The 18,678-nt window shown below is 38.6% G+C and overlaps 1 protein-coding gene across 2 annotated transcripts in view; it reads left to right on the plus strand.

Annotated features, from left to right (window-relative positions):
- SNX24 (sorting nexin 24) overlaps positions 1 to 18,678 on the plus strand; it is a 77,372-nt gene that overhangs the window by 35,543 nt on the left and 23,151 nt on the right. For both annotated transcript variants that reach the window (XM_042829527.1, XM_042829528.1), the window contains exons 2-3: positions 5,273 to 5,356; positions 10,525 to 10,629. In XM_042829527.1, the coding sequence (XP_042685461.1) occupies positions 5,273 to 5,356; positions 10,525 to 10,629 (189 nt within the window). The remainder of the gene's footprint in view (positions 1 to 5,272; positions 5,357 to 10,524; positions 10,630 to 18,678) is intronic.

The following is an 18,678-nucleotide window of genomic DNA, read 5'->3' on the forward strand; positions in this document are numbered from 1 at the left end:
AGTGAGCATGGAGTCAATAACCCAAACAGGTGATGGGGGAAAGAGCTGCCCTGCACCCGCACGGAACTGATTTCTGCTGCCTCTCCCTCCCTCCTGAGAGTGAAGTCAGAATAAGTGGATTTGTTTTCATCTGGGGGACAGTGAGGTTCAGTTCTGTCTGGGCTGCTGAGAGGTTTGGGTTGGCCCTGTGTCCACCCCCAGCTCTGGGCAGAGAGCATTCAGGCAGTGCCTTACCCACACATGGCCATGGCCATGACAGCGCCCCAGTGGTCCTGCTGATGCCAAGGACCCTCATTCTGCCCCTGGTTGGTTGGGTGGAGACAGGTTTAGAGTCATCTTTTGATCTTTGGTATGTGCTGCGGTCTTGTTCTAATTATAGCATAACAGAGAGAGAAAATGTGCCATTGTCTGAGCAATAATGAAACACTAAGCATGCAGGAATCCTATTCGTGCCTCGTGGACCATAGCTGTCATTTCATTTGTCCTGGAAATCCTTCCATGTGGCCATGACAAAGATTTAAGGCTGACTGTCTTGGCACTTTGAAATCATTAGCTGTTCCTGAGACAAAAGCCTATCAGGCATGCTGAAGCATTTGGAGGGATGTATTTATTTCTGTCAGTAATGTATTAAATAGAAGTGTGTTGGTAAGTTTGCTATTAGGAGAGAAAAGTACAGTACAAGAATCCTGTAGGATTTTCTTTCCTGTGAATGTTAGATGAATGTATCTGTTTCCTGTAAAACTCTCTTTTTCTGCTTCTGGTTTTTGCATCTCCTTGGTTGCCCTAAACCTTTTTCTTGACTGTAATTTTACAGAAGATTATATACTTTGTAATTAATTTTCTCTCTATATAAATACACACAAAATGATAGTAATAGCTTACAAAAATAATAAAAAATGGAATGAATCTAATTTCTTTGATTGAACGCTCAGAGTATCATCTCTGTGTTTCTCATATAATAGGAAGCCACACTGAGACATTACTCTGTCAATTTGCCTTCCTATTCTTGATCATATTTATCATTTGTGTCGGATTTTGTTAAATTTGTCCTTCTGGGTTTGGGGTGGAGTTTTGTTTTTTATGTTTTTTGGTTGGTTGTTGGATTTTTTGGATTAATTATTGGAATTATGTGTTTCTACATCAAATTAGAAGATAGGAGTCAGCTGTTTTTGTCGTGTGAGTGCTTGACATGCATAACACTGAAGGAGATTGCTGTCAGTTTAGTTTTGTATGGTTCTTTATCTTCTTAGCGTATCTCTGCACTTAAAGGCTTGTGTATGTTATATTTGCTCCTGTTTTCTTCTGTTTAAGCTATCTCAAAAATTCACAGAGATGCAACACCAATTATTTGTTCTTGCATTGTACATTGTAGTTATTATGTAATACTGTACAACTGCCGTGCTTTCTGGAACAAGAAATATTATTCCTCTTGAAAATGTGTCATGTAGCTAGTGGAGCTGTGATTTCAAAAGGGATAAATACAGAAAAGTGGCAAAATTATGTATAATTGCCACTAACAAAAAGTGGTTTCCAGTATCTGAATATATTCCATCTCACTGAGACAAAGTAGAGGCAAAGAAGGGAGCCAGAATGGTTCCACCCTCTTTTTATCCTGCGATCATATTTAAATATTTTTGTAGTCAGTCCTGAAAGCTTTGAGTGTCTTATTAACAATAACTTTAACTCCAGGAGTTTCCTTCGTTGTTTTGATACCTATGAATTGTAGAGCTGGTGCTACAGTTTTGGTAGGCAAAATCAGCATTATTCATGATGATTTTCAATTTGGAGTTGCTTACCCCTGATGTCATTATGTGGGTTAAATTCTGTTGGAAGAACACTTTCAATGATCTTCTGAGTTTGTGCAAACATCTCTGCTAATTGTTGGGCAGTAACCAAGAAAGGTAAGTCACTTGTACTTTCAGCATATTCATAGAAGAAAGTTTTCTGATTGTTACGTTCCTATCTGTAATCCTTTGTGTCCTAGTAAGGATGAACTTAATTTCTTTCAGTGCAGTGTAATTTCTGGTAATTCATTGACTATGGGAAAAGCATTGTGCTTGTATTAATCAGTGATTAGTTGTTGCGTTTTTCATTTAACTATCTCCTCCAAAAAGTCATATGTCTTTTCAGTTATCTGTTCGTAGAACATGGGCATTTTTAAAAGTAATTCTCTTGCAGTGTTGCATTTTTTTTTTCCCCACAGTTCTTCCATCTTTATTTTGGCACTTTACTCTTTGTTCGCCTGTTTCCTCACATTGTTCTTCTGTCAGGGCCTGCAATTCCTCCGTTAGATTTGTGAGGCTGGTAAATAGCTACTCCGAATTCACAAGGAGATTTGCTGTGTTGTAAGCCAGTGCCATCCTGCTGCATTTCACATACAGCCTTGTCCTCACGAAACTGCAGCACCAATTTAATTCTGTGCCATTAAGATGCTCCTATGAATTGTGATGTGGTAAATGTGGAGGAGACAAGCTTGGAATATGTGCACTAATGACAGTGTAATTACAACTGAATAATAATATAGCAGTCATAAGCACAGTATGTGATATTTCATGTACTTGCAGTTGTGCTTTAAGGCACTGTATAATTCAATTTAGTATTTAAATGTTTTAGATGAAAACATTTACAGATGCCTGCTTAATATATTTTCTGCAAATTGCTTTAGATTTATGACATTTAGGTGCCGCTGTGAGTAAATAAGCATAATTTATGGTGTTGGGTTGGTATTTTTTTGTTTATTTCTAATGTTTTTTGTTTTAAACAGTAGATGCACTGTTCATGCACTGTAGATCCATTGTCCGTCTTCGTAAATTTCAGGTGGCTGCTAAAACTGAATCCAAGGGCTCTGCACTGTAGGAGGCAAAGTCAAAGCATTTGTATTGACGGAGCCAATTGAAGCTCTGAAGGTGTCAAAACTGTGGTCTTGAAGTTGTCAATGTTGCATGCAGAAGGCTGTGGCTCTGTGTTTGCAGGTCTTCTGTGAAGATCCTGTAAACTTGTACGTCCTCTATCTGGCAAGACTTATGCAAACTGTGCTGGTAAGATTAAAAGGGAAGCCAGACAAGTGCTGCATACTTTTTGTTTCTGAAGACATTTGTACAATTCAGTAACCAGTGGTGAAACAGAGCAAAACAGGTACCAGCTTTGGAAAGAAGGTCAACAGAGGGATTTTTATTTCCCTTTTACCCCATGTTCCAACTATTCTCCTTCATAAATGACAAGTCTGCTGTCTTTAGGCAGGAGATTTCCCTGAAGTTGCACATGCCTAAGATCAGGGTGGGTGTGCACGAGTCTGTGTGACACAGGAGGGTTACGTGCCCCAGGAGCGCTCACAGATGAGGCAGGAGCCTATTTGACATGCAGCCAGCAGAAGTGCTGAGCTAACGTTGGTGCTGAGGCTCTTACCTGACTGAGGTGCAGTTGGGTGTCATGAGTTGGTAGCAATTGCTGGAGCTTTAGTTAATTCAAAACCATTGCAGCATCTGAAGTGGCCACTTCACACTCCTAATTTGAGTATTTTTATATTCTGTTAGCCAGTCCTCCCACAAACTGTCCTTGAGTCTCCTTATCCACAACATGTTTCCTGTGCAATCAGAGGCGTTTTGTGCCTTGTGCCTGTTTCTTTCATGCAGTGTGTAGAGTATAAGATGTAAGTAATGTTTTCCTCTAATATAATTAGGATGTTAAGTCTGGACTAAAGAAAAAAGTTTGCATTGATTTTTCTTTGCATCCGATCCTCTTTACAACTCTGAACTTAAAATATATTCCTGAGGGTACCTTGGAGTTTTTGCACATTGAGAGGAGAATTGTTTAATAGCCTATAGCTATTCTCCCAAAATAGTCTAAATGGACAAGGAAAAAAAAAAATCAATGCACCCAAATAAGGTCATTTGCTCACAGTGATTAGGACACAGAAATAGTCCTTTTCAAGGAGGTGGAACGTATCTCAAGTTATTTTGATGGATTACAAAGGTCTGAACTAATTTTGGTAGTGTAAACATCGGTGTGAAGTGACTCTGGTCCCATCCATCCCGTGTTCAAAGGTGGATGTGTTTCAGGCTGGATTGAATAAAGTGCCATCTGGTTCTCATGTGGTTTGACTTGCCAGCAAGAGCCATCACAGTTAGAGCTGTGTTTGAAAGGCAGGTTCCAGCTGACAATAGGAAGCATTTATCCTGCGTGATTCCTGCCTGTTTGCTCTGATCCGAGCTCCGAGCACATAACTGTGTCAGAAAACCCTTTTTTCTGTGCTCAGATGTGAACACTGTTTGCAAATTTATTTCGAAGTATTTTCACTTGCTCCAAGTCTCAGGTCTTGATGTAATCATCTTTTCTGACCATTGTCTTTCATTCTCCAACCCCTACAATTCTGTGATTCTCCTGGAAATAATTATTTCCAGCATTTTCTGAGCAAAACAGAAAATGAAAAAAAAGAAAAAAAAAAAAGAAAAAAAAAAACACCTGGAAAGATCAGGCACCTTTTTTGTATTGCTTTTCTGCTGATCTTGTCTTCATTTAATAGACCATGTTTTCTTGAGTACTTCAAAATATTTCTCATCACTTGCCCTTAGTACTGACCTTGCAACCTGAGTATCAAGGAAGTGTCATGTTAGTGACTACTAATTAGTGCATCCAGAGAGCTGCTTCTGCTGGCCTTCAACCTCCTAGAGGCAGCAACCAAAGCTGTCATATGTATCATACAAAGAAAACAGGCGTTTGCCATAGCTTTTCTGTTGTTGCCCCCACACACCCCAGGTTACAGATAGTAGCATGAGCTCAATTGAAACTGCATCTGACTTTGTAGGTTAGGAAGTAATTAACCCGCAGTGTAGTAGTTGAATTTTTTTTCTCCATGCATAGCATAAGGCCTTTATTACCTGGTTCTTACTGCATTTGTGTTATTTTTGTGTTATATGTAAGAAGAGAGAATAAATCTCTATTTCCTTCCAACCTTCTTGTTGTCGTTCCTACTGTCCTTTTATTTTTTTAATACTTCCCACTGTATTAAATATTTCTGAAATTGTCTTAACATTTAGATTTTAATATATAGTGTAAAGTCCACATGGAACTGTCTTTTTCTTTGTTGAACAAACTTGTTAATAAAAGAGTCAGCCATGATACCCATTTGTCATTTTTCTGGTTTTTTACCTGTTTCAGCTGTCATATTTTGGAACCACCCTACATTTTGGGTATAATGTGCGATCACAGTCTTGTCACAGAGCTATCTGTGCAAAAACCATTTATGTCTTTTTTACTACTTATAATTTTTCAGGTCTTCAAAATAGAAGTGCTAATGAGTGGAAGGAAGCATTTTGTGGAGAAGAGGTATAGTGAATTCCATGCTCTCCATAAAAAGGTAAGTATCTATTTACACATAGCAGATTTGTTTCACTCTAATTGATTCCCCTCACTTGAAATTGTTAACATTTATGGTTTATCTTCAATACATCTTGTGATTCATGTCTCTGGAAAAGAGACCTTACCTTAAATAGCTGTCTGCTTTGTGGAAGTGAGGATGGTGGGTTGCGGGCTGATCCTTTCTCTGCTTTTCTATTGCTTTTTACATGCTGCATTGCTAAAATGGCATCCGCAGTATGTTGGGTTTTTTTTCTTCTTACAAAATGATGAAATACAGCACATTCCTATAGCAAAGCAATACAGCTTTGTTTTATATGCTGTTATGCAAGTAATTTATGTTAAATCTATAAATTGAATTGCTAACCTGCTGAGCTGAGGCAACAACTTGTGCACACCAGGAAACTAAACATGAAAAGGACTGGCTCACTCTGCTGCTCGTCATTCAGTGATTGTGGTAAGAAATATCCCTTGATCTTTCATGATTGAGTGTCCGCTAACTGTTTTGATGCTTTTGAAGGGAGGGTACAACTTCTCCTCCCCAGGCTGAACTAGATGCTTCTATTGCATCCTACCAAAAGGCAAATTTTAAATCGTTTCTGCCTTGTGAAAAGCAAATACTGTGAAGAATGATTCTGGAAAAGCAGCAGCCTACTGGTGTTGGGGGTATGCTGAAGAGCTTCAGTCCTTTCCTGGGACTTTTCTTGCTTTGGCATTGGAGGAGCATGTGTAGGCTTCACTGCTTTTGCTTGTGCTGCTTTTCTTCAGTACCAAAAATCTGCATCTGCAAAAAACGGAGAGGAACACAGGGAAAAGCTTGTGGCATTTACAGCTCCTGCCACTGCAGTGTCACAGGAGCTTGCTGATAACAGCATGTTTGGTATCCCTGAGTCATCTCATGAATGGTGTAATCCAGGGAGGAAGCAGAGAGAATGAATTTTGACAGCCTTATATTGATATAAGCCAACTTGGGACAACAGAAAGAAACTGCTGAGGTGTATGTGTCTTTGTCCTAAAGAATCTTTAAAAAAAAAAGATTTTGCTTTACTGCACAGAAATCAATATGTACTATTATTTCTTGGCCTTTTGCTTCTTGCCCCAGCTGTGGTAATTGACTGCCACTTTATAAAGTGCATTTTCTTGTTTATTGCTTTAATTCAGATATCTCTCACATCTTTTTTGCCTTGTGTTCTATTTCAATATGATAACATAGGAGCAACAGTGTCAGAATCAGCAGTACAAGTTTACAGTGTGCTTCTGCCATACGTGTGCTTTATTTTACACACACTAAAACAACAAATGAAAGTAAAATAATAGGCTGACTAAGACACAACCGGTTAAGTTAGGAAGCATTGAAAGGGAAAAATTAACTTTTCTATGCTAAAAGTGAATATCTAAGTAGATTGTTTGCTGTAGTTGTCTGATTTCACTGTGGTTTCTGGTGTTGCATGGTTTAATTTCCAGTTATCTCTTGACTTACTTGCATGTTCCCCTCATTGCTGCACACAAGTGTCATGAATGATTGCAGTCTCAGTCTCAGGTTCGTCACCTTGCAGTAACTCCCTTTGTAGAGAATTATCCTTAAAGCACCAAAAAAGCCATTAATGACACCTCTTTTTTCTCTAACCAAAAATAGCAGCAAAATATTCAGCCAGAATTCAAACAGAACCCTTGGATTACTTTTCAGTCTGTTACATCTTACACCTCATCTGCTTGGTGTCCGTTTTAAGTTATGCTATGGTTTTCTTAATTCTTCCAGCACAGATGCAAAACACCCAATGTTTTTTGCTCAACATGCTATTTAAGTCTTTTTTTTCTTCCAAAGTAATACTTAGGTTTGTAATAAACAAAAAGTTCAAGAGGTCCTGATCTGAGGCTTCAGTGCTTTCAGTTGCAGAAATATTGTAGAAAGAGTTCTCTAACAATACATTACATCATTTCACCCTTTATTCATCTGCCTTGTGTTAGAAAAAGCAGAAAATCTCAAAGCTCTTAAGATAGTATAATTCTCTTCTTCCCCTTTAATTCAAAACATGAGTTCCACTCTGCACTGCATGCCTGAGAATTATAAAGGTATCATTAAATGTACTGCATTTTCAAGGTGCCCTGAGCACTGCAGATGACTGGTGAGCAGCAGAAATAAAACCTTTGCTGGGGACAGGTGGGGTAGAGAGGGGGGCAGATCACACCTTTGTCTGAGAAGGCTGAGCTGCACTAGAACCTTATGAAGGAAGGGAAGGACTGTTGAGAGATGATTCGTTCATCAGAGTGCCAATAATGCCAGTTAATATTTAGGTTCTTTTACTTATTTATTTAGTTTTGGTATTTTTTAGGAAAGCCATTTCCAAGATGGTGGTTGGATTTGTCTTTCTCTGCTCTCCTTCTCTTGCATACCAGGGCTGTGAAAGAGCTAAGCCCCATTTTCTTTGCAATCTGGCTATAATGGAAAGGGTTTAAAATCTTCGAGGCTGCTACAACACATAAGTAGAAATTACTTCTTTGTCACATTAGAAATGTAATTGAAGTCTGAGTGAAACTTTTGTGATTTTCACTTAATTCATTTTTACAATGAATTAAAATCTTCCTGTCTGTATAACACAGTTAAAAATACGATGATGTACCCATATTTACTCACTCCTCTTTTATTCCACTTTTTTTCTTTGCATTTCAGTAGTTGTTTTTTAGTATGAAAATGTTAGGTGGCAGTGAAACAACCAGTGCACTGAAATCTAGAAAACACCTAAGATCTACGCATCAAGTTTTGCAAATTATTTATAATTTTAGAGTAGTTGTTACTTTCCATATTTGGACAAATGATTCTATAATTGATCTTCTGAGACATCTTTTAGACTTGAGATAAATAGGACTACAGTTTCATAAGTATCAGCGTCCTCAGCAGGTTTGCAGATGACACCAAGCTGAGTTGACACGCTAGATGGAAGAGATGCCATCCCGAGAGACCTGGACAGGCTTGAGAGGTGGGTTCATGCCAATCTCATGAAGTTCAGCAAGGTCGAGTGCAAGGTCCTGCACCAGAGTTTGGCAGTCACAAGCACAAATGCAGGCTGGTCAGAGAATGACTTGAGAGCAGCCCTACAGAGAAGGATTTGGGGGTATCAGTTGATGAAAGTCTCAACATAAGCCAGCAATGTGTGCTTGCAGCTCGGAAGACCAACTGTATCCTAGGTTGCATCAAGAGAAGGGAGATGATTCTGCCCCTCTGCTCAACTCTCATGAGAACCCACCTGGAGTTCTATGGCCTCAACACAAGAAGGACATGGATCTGTTAGAGCAGGTCAGAGGAGGGCCATGAAGATGATCAGAGGGCTGGAGCACCTCCCCTGTTACTACAGGGTAAGGGAGCTGGGGCTTTTCAGCATAGAGAAGAGAAGGCTCCACAAAGACTGCATTCAGCCTGCCAGCATACTTGAAAAGGACCTACAGGAAAGCTGGGGAGGGACTTTTTATAAGGGGCAGGTAGTGACTAGAAGAGAGGAAATGGCTTTAAACCGGATTAGGGTAGATTTAGACTAAATATTAGGAAGAAATTCTTTACAGTGAAGGTGGTGAGACACTGGAAGAGGTTGCCCAAAGAGGTTGTGGATGCCCCTTTCCTGGAAGCACTCAAAGCCAGGCTGGATGGGGCTGTGAGCTACCTGGTGGAAAAATCAGATTTTGTGTTTTGGCTTTAAGGCCATTCAGTAAATGTACATGAGTTTGGTCAGATTTCATTTTCATTTCTTATTAAATTGTAATCTAGCGCTGTTAAGAAATCAGGAAGTTGCAAAATATTTCCAGAGCGATCGAGATTTCTACGCTGGAGCTTCGTTACCTGTGATTGTAGAGACGTTGATATGTTGGCACTGCTTTTTCCTATAGTGACATCTCAGCAATCTCAAAGATGAAATGTAAATTCTCAATCTCCCATGGGTACGCATGTCAAAGTCAATTTTGAGTTTCTTTCTTTGCCTCCCTTGCCTCAGATCTACTCAGAGGCAATATACAGCAGAAGGAATGTCCAGTGTCACCTCCTATTAAAATGCATTGAGGCCTATTCGAGTTACTGTTTTTGCTCCATAGTTTTGAGGGAAATGTTAATACTGGTTGGTTTTGAAAAAAAAAACGTTGCTCTAGAAAGAGAATTCTTTCTGCTGTCATAATAGATATTTGTGTCTGTCTGCTCTCATTTATGCATACGCACACACATTTCTACATATATCTATGAAAGATTTTGTATGGGAATCTTAGAGGAACAGTTGTGGAGCTCTGTTGGAAGTTATATTCAGTGGCAGTCTTGGTGTTTTTCTGTGTAAGCTACTGAACACAATTGTCAATCCATTGGGGTGAACTGAGGGCATGGATATCTTGCTCTCTTGATTCCATAAAAATGTTTAGCTCTTCTCCTTCCCCCACTTTTACATAAATGCCTATATCTGGTGTTAGAAATGATTGTGGTTTTTTGTCACCAGACTTGTAATACCTGTGTACAGTGCAGTCATACTCTAACGTGTCATGCAAAGTCAATTAAAGAGGAAATGAAGCACAAGAGGAACTTAATGTTCTATCTTATATCTTCATTGGGTGCTTAAGGCTGCAGTGGGCACTGAATCCAGCTGTCAGGTGCTAGATGTTCCTTCCTCATCTACTATTAGCTGCTGTGAGGTAGGTTGAGCCCTTGCTCTGTGGTTTCTGGGCTTCTTGAGTGTTCTCCCAAGGCTCAGCCTTGCAAGTCACCAGAGTTGGAGATTGACATTGCTCTGCTTTAGTTATCCTTCAGCCCTCCTGCCCACTGCTCAGCTGCAGTCAGTTAACAGTCTGGCTCCAGCGTGTGATCAGTGTGACATAGTTCCTCATTTCATGTATCCTAAAGTAGCTGCTGCTGTTTGGCTGTAAAGCCATTAATGACAAGTTGTGCTAGGCTTTCTGTTCACTGAAAAGGGCAACTGAACACAGGGATTTTTAACTGCAGCCTGTAGGTATGAAGGGGCTTAAGAAGTCAGTTGTTACTTCAGTGAGTTGAACTTGATTGGAGAGGATCTTGATTGCTGTACTGTTTTCCTTTATGTGTGGTTGTTTTACTGATGCTGTCTCTCATCTCTAGTGTAAACGTGTTTACTTTAAAGGGGCACTATTATCCTTTCTCTTCGTCTGAATTTCTTTTTGTTTTAGCTCAAGAAATGCATAAGGACTCCAGAGATCCCTTCAAAGCATGTGAGGAACTGGGTCCCAAAGGTCTTGGAACAGAGACGACAAGGCTTGGAGTTGTACTTGCAGGTGAGTTTCCTCCCACTAGCGTGAAGTAAAAACAAAAATGTCTTTTCAGGGTTGTCTACTATCCAAAGCATCTCTAGGTAGTTCAGGTATGAAGTGGGCTGTTCACCTATAAGCAACTTAAAATGTGGACTGCAAGTTGCATCCTTACTGGCAGTGTTCACTTAGCAAGTCTAGCAGCTGGACTGTTAGCATTTTGCTTTTCATTAGACTGCTTCTCATTAGGCTGCTGACTGACTTTGGCGAACTTACAGGCACTGTATTTTCCTGCATATAAAATAATACTATTCTTTCCAAATCTGATTTTATTGTACTAATGAAAAGTGCAACAGAAGAGAAAAAAAGGAGGCTTTATTTAACTAACCTTAGCTTAGGCAAACTACAGAAGAAGCAGCTCATCAAATTCATATCCCTCTTCTGTACATGTCTAGTTCATCTAGTTTAAGTAGATATTCATCATCGCATACTCATCTCGCTGTTGGCACTGCATTTTTAGTCCTACCTGGACACTCATTATGCTCCAGACTGTAAAGGTCACCTACAGGAATGATTTGGATGTACAAATATATAAATGATAAATCCCATCCTTTTTTAATAGATGAAAATTCTATTCTCACTGTGAACTTCAGACATTCTTTAAAAAGCAAGTTGGAAAGAAAAGTCCAGCTCAGTTTTTGGAAGTCCAGCTCAATTTTTGTTCTGAAATATGAGGAGAGTTTCCGGAAGTAGAGGGTTTTTTTAAATTATTTTTTATTTTAAAACATTTAGTGACTATTTTTCAACTGAAACATAGAATCATATAATTTTTTGAGTTGGAAGGGATCCTTAAAGGCCAGATAGTCCTACTGCACTGCAATGAACACCACCTACAGTGCCACCTACACTTTGATCAGGTTGCTCAGAGCCCCATCCAGCCTGACTTTGAATCCTCCAAGAATGGGGCTTCTGTACCACCTTACTGGGCAGCCTCTTTCAGTGCCCTACCATCCTTAAAAAATTCTTCCTCATATCCAATCTAGAGGTCTGTCCTTGAGTTTGAAACCATTTCCCCTTGTCTTGTCACGGTCCTGTCTGCCAGTACTTGAAAGAGGCCTACAGGAAAGCTGAGGAGGAATGTTTTATAAGGGCAGGTAGTGACTGGAAGAGAGGAAATGGGTTTAAACTGGAATAGGGTAGATTTAGACTAGATATTAGGAAGAAACTCTTCACTGGGAGGGTGGTGAGACACTGGAACAGGTTGCTAGAGTATCTGTCCCCTTCTTACTTGTAGCCCCTCATTAGATACTGATAGGCCATTATTGGGTCTCCCCAGAGCCTTCTGTTCTCCAGGCTGAACAGCCCCAACTCTCAGCCTGTCCTTATAGTGTGGTGTTCCATCATCACAGTGGATGTCTTTGAGGAAGATGATAAAGAGCTTTGGTCCCAGTACTGACTCCTGCGGGATTCCACTTGTAGCTGATCTCCGTCCAGATGTTGAGCCATTCACCACCCTTCTCTGAGTACAATCTTGCAACCAGTTCCTGGTCCATCAAACAGTCCACCTCCAAATCCATGTCTTTCCAATTTGGGGAGAATGATGTCATGGGGAAACCTTACTGAAGTCCACGTAGATGATGTCAGTGGATCTTCCCTTATCCATTGGTGCAGTTACACCATCATAAAAAACATCAAGGTTGGTCAGGTAGGGCCTGCCCTCAGTGAAGCTATATTGGCTGCCCATATCATCACCCTTCTCTTCCATGTGCCTTAGCATCTCTTTAGGATCTGTTCCATGGTCTTCCCTGGCACAGAGGTGATCCTGACAGGTAGTAGTTCCCTGTGCCCCCCTTTCTACCCGTCTTAAAAATGGGTGCAACATTGCCGTTTCCAGTCACTTCGGTCTTCACCTGATGGCCGTGGCTGTTCAAATATCATCAAGAGTGACTACATTTGTTATTGTGGGTGTAAAAAAAACATTGCAGTTACCAAGTCCTTTTGGTTTTGAAACAAAAGGATCTTTTTGGTTTTGTTGGCTGTCAGCACAGTTTGTGCAATCAGTGTGTTTTTATTTTAAGGACATTTTCTGTGACTTTCCTTTTTTTCCTGATTTTCATGGAGCTGCCTTCTGGAGAGTATCAGTACTAAGGCACATACACCTATTTCTTGTATGAGGTTTTGTTAAGAAGGTACAAGGGTAAATTGCTTAGCATTTTTTAATTAGCGATTAAACTGTAAAAGAACATCTCCCTCTACTGGAAGACTTAGTCGGCTCTTGTACATTCTTCATGTAATTAACTTGTACCCTCTTCTTTTACTGGTGGATATCACAAGAAAATGCAGTGGTTAAGACAGGAAAGGACAGCTATGAGAGCCTGATTTTAGGAAAATGAATGCTCATATCAAGGCAGTTCACTTATCAGAGTGCCAAGCACTTTCAAGACAGTGTAGGAATGTGCTCCAACTTCAAAATACATTCTGTTTGTTTTTAATTCAGCATTGTGTGTATAAAGTGTGGCTGATACGTTTTCAAGTTATACTAATGGAATTTAATCTTCAAAAGTAGGTTGGCTACTGCCATCATTAGTAATCAACCATTTCTGCAAGTGGTCAACTACAGTGGGCTTATTTTACTTGCTGTAGTTTTTTTCAAAACCAGTTAGAATCTCACGCAAAGATTTTGAGCAGATACACAACTATTACTTTCAAACTATTTGTTTTATGCAGCATATGGTAATTTTTCATTATTTTACTTTGCATCTTGGAAAAACCTGTGCCAAAGACAAATAATGCACTGTGCCAATTGCGGTTACACACAGACCTCTTTCTGACATATTGAGTTTTTAATATATTTTTAATGAAGTAACCTCCTGTAGTTGAGATTTGGATAAAAATAGTGAGATTAAATTGGAATGTTTGATCTATCTCTGCGTCAAATAGTAAAAAAAGCAAAGAATTCCACAGTCTGAGATTGAAAGTGCTGCTGCTTGAGGTACCTCATCTTCTCGTGGTGAAACCAGCCTTTCAGATTCTTTCAGTGTGTGAGTTTTGTTTCGTGAAGTGCCTGGTCAGGAGCCCAGAAACATTTCGTTATAGTTTTCTAATGAACAGCAAAGTGGTGAATAAACCAAATATTATTAGACTGTGATATAGAAATATGCACTCTAGCTATATTAGAACTATTCAGCAAAATCCACTGTCATCCATTGTCAGCTGAAATTCATCAGATAGGTAATTTTTGGTTTTGAAAGCTAGTTGAGGATGTGTTCTTCCTATAATGATCTGATTTTCCTGAAAGTGTGAAAGATAGGTTTATATGTGTTATTTTTAAGTATTTCTAAGTGTTTTTAAGTGTGTAAGATGTTGAAGCAGCACTGAGGGCCTTATTTTTGGTTACTGTGACAAGTGTTTCAATCTGATGAGTATTTGTTAGATTTTGTGTAATGTACTCTTGGAAGGAACAGTTCTTATAGAGCTTATTTTCAGTGAACTGCTAATAGGGAAGAATTTGATCTAACCACCTGCCCTCTACTGATTTGAATTTAGGTCATATCCTGGTCCCACTAAGCTGACACTGGACGTTATTCCATCCAGGCTCTCTGCCTGGGGTCTTGCCCTTTGTCAGGCCTGCCTTTTGACATTCAATGGAATAGACATTTTCTAACCCTTTGGGCAGAAGAAATTTCATCATTTGTTGATGTCATCAGTCCAACGAGATAGAAGACATGGTTAACAGAATTCACTGTAATGTGGCACCCACTCGACATCAGAATATGTCACTGCTAGTTTTCATTGAAATTATTTGATTATAGAGAGATTTTGGAGAAGGCCTGTATTTGTGATGAGCTTCAGGATACTGTCTTCTTTATTGTGGTCCAGGTGATCTGAAGAGATTCTTCCTGTGACTGGCAGGGATCTCATACGAAATTGAGGGCTATAAACCTTCTGAACCTGTCTGTGTGGAAGGATGTAAGGTCTGTATGTATGTACACCTCTAACCAGAGATAACACATAGAGATAATACTTCTCTCAGTAGATGTCAAGAAAGTGTACTTGCCTTTTATTTACTCTTGAACTTCGTGAAAAGAGAGCAGTTCTGATTCCTGAAGGATTGGTTGGAGCGCTTTTTGGCAGTGAGGTTTGAAGACTTGGTGAACTTTGATATTCCAGTTGTTTCAGGGTTCCCAATCTGCAAAATGAGTTATGTAGTTTCATGAAACTGGACTAGAGATTTGTTTTCTGTTTAGGGAAATAATCTCGAGATCTGGGAAGCACTTTGACCTGTATTTCAGTATTCTTCAACACGCAATTCTCTTTGAAAAAGTTCATGAGAAAAATAAAGGAGAAAATCACTCATTACTGTACTCATTACTATATATAAAGTATATATACTATATATTCTTTTTTACTCTGGTTTGGGGAACTATGCAAAGCAAATGCCAAAGAAAAAAAATATTTCTTTAATTGTTGACTGCAGAAGAAAAAGTATCCTATGGAAAATTTGGCCCAACATGTCATTTCTTCATTAACTATGATGATTTTCTCTAATAACTTCACAAAATATTAAATTGCTTGTGATGAAGTTAAAGTGAATAAGCAAATATTCTTTTCTAACTAGACAACCTCAGTGAGGGGATTAAATAATTTGTAGCTCGAAAAGCAAACAAAAAAATCCAAGCTTTTGGTCACTTGTATTTATTTATATTCTGGAACATTTGAGCTACTGTCATTTATGTTGACCTGGTTCTGTGCTGTTGCTTCATAAAGTTGTAGATTAAAAGAAATGCTTTTGTTAATTTGGAAGCAATTGCAGAGCATTGCCAAACTCGAACAGCGTTTCATGTTGCAACTAAGGATATGAATCCTCTGTTGCCTTTGAGTGTTAGTCATTTTCACTATCATCCTGAGGAGTCAGATAATTTGATTTCCTAAGGCTTGTTTTATTTAATTGTGAAGAAAGTAAGTTTTCCATCAGCTACTAGGAAGATCCATTAGTTCTTCACTGCTTAACTGTTCCAATTTTTGTTGGCCTCTTCCATTCTAACAAGGAGGAATATGAATTTGGGCATTTATAGCTTTACCCATCCTGAAGAACATTGGATAGGTCTCTGCTCAAAGAAAAGCCATCTAGGCTGCTGATGCCAGTCAGCAGCTACTCCACAGAGTGCATGGTCTGGAGTTTTGCCTTTTTAATGTCTGAATAATCCTTTTCTGTAACTGTTGCTTAAGTGCTCTTCAGAACTTTTTGTTGGAGGAGAACCAGAAGGTGAAAGTGGGGAAGCAAAAATTCTCAGTGATTAGCACAGGATTTTTCACTTATTTCTCTTCCTTAGTAAAATAGAGGGAAAAAAAATGGTATTTATATCATGCTAATACATAAAAATCAGCCAAAGATCATGAGGGATCAAAGATCATCACAAGGAGAGGGAAAAAAAAACTAGACTGTCACATAAAAGGAGGGATATTTTGGCTAGTGGGTTGTATGGAGTTGGCATAGAAAACTGGAACCAGGAGCGTTCTGTTTGTGCTTAATAGAAACAATTCTTGAACTTTATCTTAGAAAGAAAGAAAGGATGAAATAAAAAGGAATGACTTCAGAATATTTTTACCCTGTGCTGTTGCAGCTTTTTAGAAATACTGAGATCTCTGTGTGTGATAAGTGCACTTCTGGGAGACGCTGTTTTGCCTGTGCCCAACAGAATTGTTTGTTGCTAATTAGTTCTATAAATGTTAATGGCAAAATGATCATAGAAGTGCTCAATGATCATTCAGCTATTTGAATTTTATTTCTGTGTTTTTCATTAATGACATGTACCCATTCTGTCAATTTCAGCATTCATTACAATTGCCCTTCCTTTATATTCTCAGAAATGTGCTCTATATCAAGAGTTGAGCTATTCCTGAATACCTGTGTGTTAATACATAAATGTATTGAGATTGCAAAAAATTCAAACTGTTTAAAGGAAAGAGTGGAAAAGCTCATGGAAGACTTCACACTTATCATAGGAAGTCTGTGACTTGGGTATAACTTTTGAGGCTGCTGGACTATTGAGGGAAAGTATCTCATGCTATTCATTTACACTCCTCCTTGATAACCATTAATCACAGCCGTTTTTGGAGATGAGATACGGTACTAAATGCACCTCTGAGGATAATTTATTTGCATGTGTTGGGTAGCTGGCTTTATATTTAGAAGCTGAATGCACAGGAAGAAATTTTAAACATTGAAACTTCTGTGCAAAATTTGGACCTGTTTTTGTTCTTCTCACTTTACTTTGTGTGTCTCATCTGTGGGCTTTTTCTCACTGTGCTTCCTTTTAACCTTTCACCGTATCTGAGAGCAAGAGCTGGATAGGATTCACTTTGACTTCCTTATATCATTCATTAATCACCACAAAGATTTCTTTGGAAGCCATCCTCCCCTTTGTCCTATGTACACATTCTCTGTTGGAATCTATTTCTAACTAATTTAACACCAAATTGGCTTATTTGCAGAAAAAAAAAAATCCCATCAGGTCCAGAACAGATGCTTATCTTTCTGATTGCTGTTTCTGGGAAGCAGTTTTCTTTTAAATGCAGATGATACATCAATACATCAAGAAGAAAGAGTTTAGTTTTAGAAAGTTGGAAGTAAAAGTTGGAAGCAGTGAAATAAGATCTAACTCATGTCTTGCTGGAAAGGCAGTTGGATCACACGTGTCCATTAATCACAATGAAAATTCTCTCTGTTATCCGAAATTAATCAGTATCATCCTTCTCTAATGCTATTTAGTCCACGGTCATCGAGGTTGAACTCTACCTGTAAGGAGCTATAAAAACAACGGTATGACAAGAATAAAAAAGCAAAATGTTCTTTGTCCTTATTAAAGATTGTGAGCAGAGTGTTAAATAATATTAATGGCTTGGATTGTCAGTACTTAACAGTACTTTCCTAGTACAAGTGATTTTATTGATCGATACAGTCTCAATGTAACAGGGCAGATTATTCTACTGATTTTATCGAAACCTTAACTAAGTTTGTTAGTATACCACGTATCTTTAAATAGATCTAGATGATGATGTAGATTAAGAAAAGCAGACCACCATCCATCTTTTTTTGATTGGTTAATAACTTAAATCCATCATTGCTAAGACCAGCTCTTTTAAGATTCTGTTGTGCATACATGTTTCTTCGGTGGTACAGATACGTAGCTGGTTTTCAATGGCTGTGGGTTTTAAGAGAGTGTGTTTGATAGATGCAGACTTTTATATTGGCTTAGAGGAGCTGTAAAACAGGAGGGGAAAGCAAAATTAATTTTGCAGATCAGTTAACAGAGAGCTTTTTAATAACAATCTCTGTTTACAAATGTGTACTCTGCAGCAATGTTTAAAGCTTCTTTCAAGTGTGCTTAGGAGAATGGCCTGATTTTCTTTTTGCTTTTTAAGTGTTGGTACTTTGTATTTTATGATTTTATGATGTATAGTTTCCTTCATCTTCAATAATCTGTGGATTTTTTTTGCTACATAGAACTATACTACATGATTTTCTCTCTCATTCTTCTCTTGAGTCAGAACTGATAAAAGTAAATTTTACTCAGTTAAAAGCAAAATTTACGTTAAAAGTCATTAGAAATTTCAAAACCATACATAAGCAGTTTCCTCTTTTCATAATGCTGTAGTATAACTTACTGTTGCCCAAGTTAAGATGAACATCAAAGTGCATGTACTGCATATTGTATGTACAGTGAGAAATGGTCTCCATCGTGACCTCATGTGCTCAGAGTAACCAAAAGATTTTGAGGGAAGAGAAAGAAATGGAGTTCTTTGCCCTGTGTCACAGCCTGTATAAGCAAGATATTAAATCTGGAGTCCCCATTTTGTGGCTCATGGCTGCAGTCTGCTGACTCAGTCATTCCCATATCCATGATGCCTTCTAGAACAATAGAAAGTTTGAGTCTCTTATTTTACTTAGCCGTGATGAAAATAAGCATGTGACCATCTGTGATCCTGAAGGCAACTCCTCATTTAACACACAGATTTTACATTTTGAATTTTTTTTTCTCTTATACATATTTAGTAGATTTGTATGAGTTTGTG

This window comes from Centrocercus urophasianus, unplaced genomic scaffold, assembly GCF_019232065.1.
Source record: "Centrocercus urophasianus isolate 14NV4802_14NV808 unplaced genomic scaffold, USGS_Curo_1.0 seq_31, whole genome shotgun sequence".
Classification (NCBI taxonomy): domain Eukaryota; kingdom Metazoa; phylum Chordata; class Aves; order Galliformes; family Phasianidae; genus Centrocercus; species Centrocercus urophasianus.